The 12075-nt window shown below is 38.8% G+C and overlaps 1 protein-coding gene across 3 annotated transcripts in view; it reads right to left on the bottom strand.

The window, feature by feature from the left end:
• The window catches only part of CRAMP1 (cramped chromatin regulator 1), a 49277-nt gene that overhangs the window by 28009 nt on the left and 9193 nt on the right, over positions 1 to 12075 (bottom strand). For 2 of the 3 annotated variants that reach the window (XM_054643337.2, XM_077186649.1), the window contains exons 3-6: positions 9097 to 9290; positions 7519 to 7672; positions 4553 to 4636; positions 2060 to 2108 (exon numbers count right to left, since the gene is read on the bottom strand). In XM_054643337.2, coding sequence (XP_054499312.1) covers positions 2060 to 2108; positions 4553 to 4636; positions 7519 to 7672; positions 9097 to 9290 — 481 coding nt within the window. The remainder of the gene's footprint in view (positions 1 to 2059; positions 2109 to 4552; positions 4637 to 7518; positions 7673 to 9096; positions 9291 to 12075) is intronic. The other variant, XM_077186651.1, reaches the window with a different exon arrangement.

Here is a 12075-nt window from a genome sequence, read left to right as displayed (position 1 = left end):
GGCTCATAGAATTGTACCATCACTGAGCAAGATGAGAAGTTGAACCAACCGAGGTACATGCAATGTGTTTGCTTCTGGGAGCTATGAGGCTGCCCTGCACGTGCAGGTGGTGCAGACATCCAGGTGGTAATGGAGACACAGTTTGTTCTTCTTCAGCTGATGAGGTTCACCACCAAATGGGGTAAGGGATGCAGAAGAAAAGGGAAACAAAAATGGGCCTCCCGGATGTAGACAAAAAGCCTATGCAAAAGCAACTGGTTAATGTTATGTACACTCTAATTTTGGTGTAGAAGATTAGCATTAATACTTCCAAATGCAAAGACTCCTCTTCCCTAAATGGCTTGTTACAAGACTGGCTTTCACGAAGTAAACACCTAGACTTCACAGAAATCACTAGCCCTCATTAACAATTAATAAGAAGAACTAAAGCCTGAATCATGCAAAGACTGATACTACAGTTCACTAAACATCATCAGGCTCATTTGCTATGCTTTAGTTTGTTTGGATAACCCAGTATAAGAAAGGCACTCTAGTATAGCACAGAGTGACTAAACGAACTGCTGATACTCTATACCATAGAGATATTCGGGGAACTACAGATGAAGGCTCATCCCAGGTCCACTTTAACTGGTAACTCAAATTTAAAGAGGTAATTCGCTTTAAGAATAATGCTGTTAAACATACTGTTAATATTTTCCTAATTGTACAAAACCCAAACCACATGGGAATTTCTCTTTAATTTAAAACCTTGCAGTTAACAGAAGAATGAACAAGTGATTCAAGCATCACACTGAAGATCATCAACACAAGCACACTGTACAAACAGCATCTCCCAGGAGAGGAAAAAGCAACTCACCCTAAAAGCAAGAATGTAAAAGGTAAAAGCAGATCTGGAACAGATAGAAAATAATGATTTTTCAAATCACTTTTAAAGATGGGGTCAAGGAGACATCAATGCCTCCTAAGTAACCACATGCCTTGTCCTTTGAAAGAGATTTCACTTTAAAAGACATAAATTCTAAAAGCTGAACTACTTTGGAAAAATTGATGCACAAATCAGGTATGCCCTCATTTATAATAACACACAACTTCTAACCCCTTCTGCATTCTAGGAGGGCTTCGAATCATAGACTGCAACCCCAAATCCCACAACACTCTTTAGAAGTGAAAGAGAACACTCGTTCTTAATGTCAAGGAGATGCAAAGTCACTGGAGGGCTGAGGCCTCCAATGTGCTGAAGGGTCATTTCAGGTCTGAAAGTGAGCCCTGCTGAGGTAGAATGGTTTGGACATGAACCCTCACTGCAAGAAGGACATTAAGGGGCTGGAATGTGTGCAGAGATGGGAATGGAGTTGAGGAAGGGTCTGGAGCACAAGTCTGATGAGGAGCAGCTGACCAAGCTCGGGGGGCTCAGCCTGGATAAAAGGAGGCTCAGGGGGGACCTTCTGGCTCTGCACAACTCCCTGACAGGAGGGTGCAGCCAGGTGGAGGTCGGGCTTGGCTCCCAGGGAACAAGGGACAGGAGAAGAATAAACAGCCTCAAGCTGTGCCAGGGGAGGTTTAGATGGGATACTGGGAAAATTTCTGCACTGAAAGTGTGGTCAGGCAGTGGAACAGGCTGCCCAGAGCAGTGGTGGAGTGACCATCCCTGAAGAGATTTAAAAGACCTATGGATGTGGCACTTGGGGACAGGAGCTAGTGGTGGAAGGGCTGAGGTAATGGTTGGACTTGATGATCTTGGATTCCAACCCAAATAATTCTATGATTTCCCTGAGTGAATCTACATGTTTAAGTGCTGTAGCTTCTGTAAAGAATTCTCATTTCATTATTTTATTCAATTTAACTCATAATTCTGATTATTAACAATTACTGGCTTCATGGAAAAGGGGAGAAATAATAATTTTCCTAATATATTTTCCTAATACAAAACAAACTAAGAATGGAAAACATCAAACTTCTGCTCTTGAAAATTAAAAAATGCCCCAAACTTTGGATGATCAATACAACATCCAACTGAACAACACAGTTTTATGAGTGTCAGGAGTAAGTTCTTACTTACCCGGCTTGAATGAGCTCATTGAGTTTAGCTGCGTTCTTGTCATCCATACCTTTCCAGTAAATGAGATAACACAGTGAATTAGGATTTACACTGTTAAACCCATGGCCTTCTCTGTGTCCTGCTGGGTTTCCAAAGCTATTACATTTTATTCTCATGTAGCATTAACGTGCATAAATGTGCTGTAACATAGCTCTTCTGGAAAGTTTGTATTTTCATAACATGCAAGCTTTACATGATCCTTGCCACAAAAATTACTTTTTACACATGGATTAAATAATCCTAATTTAGGTACTACAGCCATCTTTGAACATTGGGCTTTAATCTGACACTGGGTTATTAAAAAGCAAAGCTTCTTCCTGCTCAGTCTCTGTTACTAAGGCAGCAAAGCAGAATGAAACAGCACCCTAGTACTTAACAAGAGTAAATAAAAATAATAAAATGCACATGGCAACCCTCACATTTTCGTATGCATTACAGAGCATGTTTTTAGACAGAAATTTTGGTAACTCGATTTATATGACAGTTAGGCCTAGATCTATTCACTGAACAATTAGCCTCCCTCTGGCAATTCTAAAAGTATTTCTGGAGTGTTTTCGTGTCTCAATAGCTCTCAGTAAGTCTTCTCCATTTATGTGACTGTGAATACCACAAGAGGAAAAAAAGAGGGGGGAGAAGGAAGAAACTGCTTTTCTACAGAGTAGACTTGTCATAAATGGGTGTACTGTCCTGCATCTTGAGTACATTCGGTCTTGGAGACAAAAATTTTCTAAGTGACAGTGAGTAAAGTCTGTAGCCAAGTCCCAAAGTTCTAAAAAGACAGAAGCAGAGAGGCTGTAGGCATTGCCATGGTGACTGTGTGAAATCTTACTCCCAGTCATAGCAAGAAGGGTCTGCTTGTAAAAGAAATGTGGGTACAGGAAAGAAACACTAACACTATCACTGATCTCTCTCAAGGCACAGTGCAATGTGCCTTGCTTCTGCACCTGCTTTGTCATCAAACAGCTCAAAATTGCTTCTCCAAGTTGAGCACTGCTTCTCCAATTAACACACTAGAAATCTTTAAACAAACAGAATAAAGTCAGTATGAACATTCACAACAGTCTCGTTCATTACCTGTTATGACAGCAATCCCAGGTAAGGGAATAACATAGCTAAAAACCTTTCCCAAAATCCCCTAATCCTTTTAGGAATTGTACTTGTTCACTCATGAACACTTTCATGTCCATTTCACCTTACAAGTAGTATGACTTCACAAAGAAGTGAAGGTATTTTGATGGTTTTCCATGTCCCACAAATTAAACAAAGCAGGTAGAAGATGCACTATGATGTAACACTGTGCAAAAAGCCTGGGGACAAATGAAAAAATACATGGATAAAAAGGTGCATGTGCACGAACTGGCACACGTTTCTCTGCCCATTCTTCAAGGCAATCATGTCACAGCTCTCTCTGGTCTGGAAGCCATGAAAATCATAGGAACCATGTCCTGGGGCTCATCCCCCCAGTGTGGACAGTAGGGTAAGGTAGGGATCCTCTATTCTACTCAGGTGAAATTCCACCTGCAGCTCTGGGGATCCCAGCATATGAAGTACTTAAAGAAAGCTTAAAAAAAAATAAACAAGGAAAGACTTCTCAGCAGGGCCTGGAGGGACAGGACAAATGTTGATGGTTTTAAACCACAGGAGGGAAGACTTTTTATTATGAATGTGGGGAGGCCCTGGCACAGGTTGCCCAAAGAAACTGTGGGTGTCCCATCCCTGGAAATGTTTAAGGCCAGGTTGGATAGGGGTTGGAGCAACCTGGTCTAGTGGAAAGTACCCCTGCCCATGGCAGGGGGTTGGGATAAAATGGTCTTTAAGGTCCCTTCCAATCCAAACCACTCTGTAGTTCTGAGAGCCTAAGCTCAGATATGTTACTAATGCAGTTAATCAACTGCCAGCGAACAGCAGAGCATTGTTATGGCACATACTCCTCCATCTCCACTCACTGATATGGACAAAACTGGACTCTGGGACTGACAAGGTCAGAACCCATCTTGCTTAGGCAGTCAAGTTATTTCCAATTCTGATTTGTGCCTTTTATCTTCAGGGTACAGTGAGCAAACATTTAGAGAAAAACTTTGAAAAATACACCATCCCAGATTTTGACTGCATGGGCACAAATAATTCTGGGTGTAAGTAGTGTCATTTACACCCTTAATTGCTTAGGTTTCAATAACAACAGAATGCTTTGTGTATGTTTTCCTATCACCTGTGGGCAATACATGCACAGCATTCTGCAGACAGATAAAACTAAAGAAATCTATCAAAGTGGACTAATGCAACAGACTAAGGAAGGTCTGTAAAAATAAAAATGCATTTAATGAAGAAATAACACCACAGATTACAGCAACAGTCAAGAACTTAAAAATGGAACTGAACTAGACACTGCCAACCTCAAGGGTAGTAACTTCTGATTCTATAATGTAAAAATAGCCTGAAGTCATTCATACTCACATCCCCCGATCTTTTTCCTTAGTTCCCCATAGCAGATTAAGCCATACAGCTCCAGGGAAGATTTTTTCAGCCCTTGAGAAAACACTAGAAAGCAGAAGAGGTGTCAGTGAGATGCAGGTTGCAGATACGCACAGCTACATTGTAGATGCTCATTTCAACACTAAAAAGGAGAGGATTTGTATTTTCAATTATGAGACAAATCACAAAGGCAAAATTAAGTTCTGGTTCAAGAAACAGTGTAATGGGATTGGTTCACCAACTTCCTTTTTGTGGCATTTTTTAGATTACAGGAAAACAAACTCCATGGAATTTAAACAAATACGCAACTGCTCAATATGCAAAATAAAGCTAATTCATAATAAAGCTAGGTCCAGTATCAATTGTTTACAAATTCTAAGGGAAATGTCCAGATGCCCCCAAGCAAATGCATACCGAACAATTTTACATGAAAATTCAGGGGTAGGTTTGTATTTTCCAGATGACAGATTTTTTGGGCACACAAACACATCCTAAGAGATTTGATGCAAATTCTAGATTCTAAACTTTTACACAAAAAATTGATGGCATTTTATTCAACTTTGCAAGGGTTTTTTTTGTCCTTTCTCTTCAACACACAAGATGCAGACATTAATGCTAATAGACCTAAAGATCTATGACAGCAAGGACAGTCCTGTGATTTAAAAACCAAATGAAAATATTTATTCTTGTCTATTCATCAAAACTTTAGTTCTCTTTGATCCCAAAATGCAAGCACACATATTTCTACTAATACTAAACCTAATCAAACTACTGCACTGATTGTTAAAATTCCTTCAGACAATGAGATTCTGGACCCCAAATATACAGATACATAACTGATTTTTATTTTAAAAGTTCTTCCATACTGTGTTCACTGCAACACTGGCTTTTAAATAAAATACTAATGGCTTCATCTTAAACTGCTGCCTTGTTTTGAAAAAAGGAACTCCCAAATACACCTTGTGCCAGGTTGTTGAGATACTCAAGTCCTTCTTTAGGTAGGCTAAGCTCAGGAACACAAAAGTTCATAAAGAACTACATATTCATAGTATAGTATGTACCATCGTACATAGTATGATACTAAGCATATTGTACACTAGCTTGCATTCCTTCAGCTTCTTTCTAGCCATATCCATTTCTCCTTAATGACTTACTTTTAATAACTCATTATTTTTAATTTTTAGTGAGGTTTAGCAAGACCAAGTGCTGGGTCCTGCACTTTGGCCAAAACTCCCTGCAGCACTACGGGCTGGGGACAGAGCGGCTGGATAATGGCCAAGCAGAAAGGGACCTGGGGAGGCTGACTGACAGCTGACTGAACATGAGCCAGCAGTGTGCCCAAGAAGACCAATGGCACCTGGCCTGGATCAGGAATGCTGTGGCCAGCAGGACAAGAGCAGTGATTCTTCCCTTGTACTCAGCACTGGTTGTGCCACACCTTGAGTGTTGTGTCCAGTTCTGCCCCCCCCCCCCCCAGTTTAAGAAGGATGTTGAGATGCTCAACTGTGTTCAGAGAAGGGCAATGAAGCTGGTGAAGGGTCTGGAACACAAGTCTTGTGGCTGAGGGAGCTGGGTTGTTTAGCCTGGAGAAAAGGAGGCTCAGGGGAGACCTCATCATTTTCTACAACTCTCTGAAAGGAGGGTGTAGCCAGGTGGGGGTCAATCTTTTCTCTAACACATTGAGTCCCAGAATGAGAGGACACAGCCTTAACCTGCATCAGAGGAGCTCTAGGACAGAAATGATGAAGTTCTTCAAAGAAAGGATGACCAAGCATTGGAATGGGCTGCCCAGGGTGGTGGTGGAGTCACTGTCTCTGGAAGTGTTTAAGAAAAGACTGGATGTGGCACTTGGTGCCATGGTCTACTTGACAAGGTGGTCATAGGTTGGACTTGATGATCTCAAAGGTCTTTTCCATACTAGTTGATTCTGTGACAAAGAGATTGTATTTTACACTAGCTTTGCATTCCTTTAACTTCTTTCCACGTCCATTTCTCCCTGAAGAGTTATTTTTAACTTGAGAGGTTCTGGCCACAGACTATAGATTAATTTACTATCCAAAATTTTGCTGATAATCAGGAGTTATTCAAAGACCAAAAAATTCAACCACCACAAATTTATGCATCTTAGAATAGACCATCAGAATGACCAGAAAACTCTGGAGACTATTACTTAATTACAAGCTAATGGGAGAAATTACATTTTTGACACCCTAAAGTCAGAACAACTCAATCTTACTAAAATCTGGTCACTCTGAAATAAAATTTCTTTAGCCTGTTATTTAGATTAGGCCACCCACAGACTAAGCTGAATCCTCTCTGCCCATTCCTAAGTAGTATGGATTTGATAAAAATCCATTTTAAATTAAAATGTTACTGTTATAAAAACACCACCAGCAGTTTATCTGACTCACTTATTTAGTTTTCATTAAACCACTTGCAGAAGGAGGGAAAAGAATGGGAAGGGGAATATGGCACTGGGAATCATAAGTTATTGAACCCATGGTACAATTTCAAACTTTAAAGTGGGAGCAAATATGTCACCATTTACACTTGTATTGGACTGTGATTTGTTTCTAACTTCCCCCAAGAATTGCAAAGTAGTGCTGGGTCAGTGTGCTTGATGGAACCATGCCTGATTAATGTCTAGGCAGTTCTTGAAGGTGTGTTCCTGACAATACAAAGACATTTCCTTGAACCTGGTTTTCCCCCCCAGTATTAAAAGAAGGATCTACATTTACTATGGTGTGGTGAATTCACAGAACAGTAGTGATATAAACACCAGGCTTTGGAAAGCATTTTTCACGAAACATGAACCTTGATAGGGCCATGCTAACAAAAATAAGAAGTGAGACACTGTGAACTCCCTGTTCCTCCTCAGTATTTATTTCCTCACCTCTAAAAGGCAGGACTGCAACCCTTGCACCAAGCCCATTTTGGTAAATACTAACCATTGTCAAAGTCAATGTACTTGGAGATCTTGTGCCAGGTGCGGTAGTAGAAGTGCCGGACCTGCTCCTTGTTCTTCACCATGCTTGCTGGTTTGCCTTTCTTCTTGTATTTCAGGGCAATGTTGTTCTGGATAGCTTCAAAATCCTTCCCATGCTGAAGAAAGAATAAATCAAATAGAAATACTCAAATCCAAACTTGGATCTTGTTGTAAGTCAAGTCAAACAGTGTGAGGGGCTTTGGGGTTCTTTGTGGAAAATTGGACTTCAATAGTCATAAACAAAATTTTTGGGGACCAGAACTCAACTGTGAAAGAATGACACTGGCTTCCTTTGTTTTATATAAAATGCAATATGGATACCAAATTAATTACTTTCCAATTTCTTTAGCTGTTTCAAAATAAAAACAGTAAGTTGCTAGCAAATTGAAAAAATCACCCAACTTTACTGACAAATGTGTTAAGTAGCAGGACTGAAAACATTGATTTTCTCCCTGAGCATTCTTTATTTTCCTCTGCATTCCCCCCACCACTTCTGACTAAATGAAAAACATACTATATTTACTAGCTGCAGTTTTATTTGCAGTACATTTCATGTTACTGTTACTAGGAGTAAAAAATTTGAGTTTCAAAAGACTTGATTTTATACACATTAACTCCTGCTAAGACAAAATTTTTGTATTTGGAAAAGGTTGGAACTGATTTCAATACAAAGTATGAAAATCTTTTCTGACAGGCAGTGCCACAAAATGAATGGTAGGAGGGACTGAACAAAATGAGTCTTGGATCCACCTTAAAATAATTTTTGAAAAATTTGTTCACTATTAAAAAAAAAATCAGTGAAATGGCTTAAAAATTACTTGCTTCCCAGGAATACTACTGCAATTCAGAGGAGATAAAAAAAAAAGAAAACACCGTTTAAGTGTTCCTTTTGTCCACAAAACATATGCATGTGATACCATACCTATGATGAAAAAAAAGAAACTCAAAAAGATGCACATGTGCAAAGAAAACTCCCTATCACTGCTTTTTTTACATTTGGCATGTAGTTTCAAAACAGATAAGCTGTTGAAATCATCACAGGAACAGGACGAGCAGGAATCCATCATATAAAACATAAGAGACAGAAGATAAGATGATTATAACTTCTTGTCTCTCAGCCCAAGGACTGAACTGGCTCTAGCCTCTTCAGGGCCAAAGATTAAACACAATTCTCTTTGGAACAGAGCAACTTTTCTTGTTTGGTATTACTTCAGAGCAAGTGTTGCTTTTGAAAGTTCAGATGGGGACATAATTTAATTATTTTTCATTTGAAACAGAACCATAATTAAATAACAATTGAACTTACTATAAACATTTATTAATAAAACTCAGAAATCTTTCCTGTGTATTTAAAGAAAAAAAAAGAAACTTGACACTTTTGACATGTAGCTCTGACAGACAGCTGTTTTACAGCCCCATGTATGGCCCTACAAATGCTCATCTCTAAGTGGCCTTCTGCTCCTGCCAATCTCACCCTTCTTTAGGAATATCCAGGCTCTAACCAAAGCCATCTATGTCTGTTATTTTCTTCTACATGTACCTCATACAGCCCCTCAAAGAAAGTATTCTTGTCCTCCGTGCTCCATGACTCCCACTGCCGTCGGACTTTCTTCCCTTCTTCCTTCTCTCCTGTTGAGGAACCCAGATTCCTTGCTGCTGACTTGGAATTCCCAGCAGGATTGCTGGGAGGAATTCCTGATGTGCCACAGGGTGCAGCCCCTCCATTATCTGCTGCTGTAAAAAACCATGACCAGAGTGAATATTAAACCAACAAGAAGATTCATGGATAGAGGTAAGGGAGTAACTCAGAATTTTCGCCTTTTTCATTTGACATACAATGGGCAAATAACAAGGTTCATTTTACAGGAATAAAATCTCAAAGCACAAAAAACAAGGGGAAGATTTCAATGGCTTAATTTTTTATTTCCAGAAGTAACACAGATAAGCAGGAATGTACCACAGCAGCCTCTACCAGCTAACCCTTGCTGATGCTTATATGCTGCTGAGCTCTGCAGTCACTGCCCTGCAGGCAGGGGGACCTCCTGAGCAGTGCTGAACATGGAGCTAAGCAACGGAGCAAAGTGATGTCCATGAGGAAAATAGGCAGAACGGTGACACCCTTATCCTTGGTTTGATCCGACTGCCTCCAGAATAACTGTGGAAAGGGAAGGATTGAGATGTCGACTTTAGTTCACCACACAACGATAGATCAGCATTTCCACAATCTGATCCACAGTGTATGATCCTCAGGGCACCACCTCTGACATGGCCCATCTAGTAAAACTTCAGCTATCCAGAGGACAGCAAGTTTCAACCCATTCTCCTTTCCCAAATCCTGCTGTGGCTTTCAGAAAAAGGCACAGAGGTGTAATCTTGATTGTCCCTTTGTCAGTTATCAGCATCCAAAGAACATGGAAAAAGAGGTATGAAGAAATGAGAATAATGCTGGATAAACCTAAGAGAATTTGCTGTTTACTCAAGTAGGGACCTGGAAAGAAAACGGGATGGAAAATCTATACACAAAACACCATGCCTAGTTTGACACTGTATATCAGAGTGCTAATCCAGAAACTAAGGTAAACTCTCCAAAATGCACTCGTTTTTTTTTTTCTGTAAGAATATAAACATTCCCAGTAACTTATATTTCCAAAATAAATTATCTTCAATTTTATTTTTAAAAATTATTTAGGATTTGTCTGTCCTTATCAATGCAGACATGTACTTAATAAAGCAGAAATCTTTTAACACTAAACATTCATGGCTTATTTATAAAGAATGATCCTTACACTTTGCTTTTCTCCAGTATTGGCCTTTACATTTTGTGTTTTACCTCATGATATATTTGCTTGCCTTAGCTTATTTGTTTATGCACCCAGTTTGTACAGTACAGTCGTCCCAATTGGTTTCCCTAACTTTTATATATATCAACATAATTCTCTCTTTCATATTTAGGCTTAAAAAGTTCAGTTATCTTTTCTCAACTTCATGAAGCAGGGTTTCTTACCTGACAAAGCCACTGTTTTATATATATATATATACACACACACATATATGCATATATACACATACATACATATATACATATGTATATATATATATACACACACACATACATACATATATATCTCATTCGAGAATCCAGAGATCCCACTTTGACAATTCTAACAGTATTTTTTTTTTTTAAGTATCAGAAGAATCAGCTGTTACAGGCCCATCATGCTTTAGAGATTTAAAGACTTGTATGTAAATCTTAACAAGTCAGTTGCAATTTGAAAGTAATTCCTTTGGGCAACAAAATAATACTTTCTCCAAATCCTAGAGAAGGTGGTTTGCACAAGTAATGGAGAATATTTGAAATCAAACCTGGAAGAGAACAGGATGTCTGAAAGTACATTTTTTTCATGCATACAGTAAATATTTACTTGATATAAAATATGATATTTTGACTATTTTGGAATTAATGTTTCTTTTATTTCTAGGGATGACTATTTGCCTCTTTTGAAAAAATTACTGTGTACCACAGGGAAGCATACAAGGCAAAACATGAAAAACCATTAGACATATAGAAGAAAATGCACTTATAAACAGCTTCTCAAATAAACAGCTTCTTTACTTCCTAAAGTCTTCAGCCACTAATAAAATAATTGAAACTTAAGCCATTTAATTCTGGCACTGTGGAGGTAAATCCTTTAAAAAAAGGAAACAATAAGAAAAAAACTGATCACTTTAACAGATGGCTGAGAAGAAACTCAACACAGACAGAACTGACACTTCCTCATTCTGCAAATGTGAGATTGGAATATCATAATTTGCACAGTAATGAAATACAAATCTTTGGTCAAGAAGGGGAAAGTCAAACAAGTCAGTCCCCAAACTCAATCTCCAATCTCCTGTTGCTACCAGCTCCCAACACAGAAGATGTCCTTTATCAGAAGACAGGTACAGGATTTCAGTCCAGAGTTACTATTCTTATCACAGATCCGTAACTACCAAGAAATCCTTCAGAGGAAGAACAAATGCAGGATTTGGGGGTTTCATTTGTGTGCTGGGTAGTTGGTTTTTGTCTGGGGTTTCTGGGGGAGTTTTTATTTTATTTTTTTTAATACTTACTCAAGTAAATACAATCCTAAGTAAGTTGCTTGAAGAACAGATCTTATCAAGGATTTTCTAAAGATTGTTCAGTACACTTGGTACACAAAGTTTTCCTTATTAAAAAGCATCAGAAGCTAAAGTGTCAGTGAAGATTTTATGCTCTCATTAGAATTTAAAGTTCAGTTAATGTTCATTTATATTTTAGTGGTAGGTAAAAGATGGACTGAAGAGTTCTAATGGACATGCTGAGGACTCCATGAATTCAACTTCTACAAAGGACACGTAGCTCATAACTGATCATTTGTTCTTTTATGCACACTTACTGTTCTACAAGACAAACTGTAGTCCTGGGAATTTTATCAGAATCTTTTTTGTTTTAAACTCTTTTATAAATTACCATCCAGACAATTGTTCAGAGTATTGTATA

This window comes from Agelaius phoeniceus, chromosome 16 (genome assembly GCF_051311805.1).
Source record: "Agelaius phoeniceus isolate bAgePho1 chromosome 16, bAgePho1.hap1, whole genome shotgun sequence".
In the NCBI taxonomy this organism is placed as follows: domain Eukaryota; kingdom Metazoa; phylum Chordata; class Aves; order Passeriformes; family Icteridae; genus Agelaius; species Agelaius phoeniceus.
The sequence above is the reverse complement of the archived record's forward strand: the minus strand, read 5'-3'. Positions and strand labels throughout refer to the sequence as shown.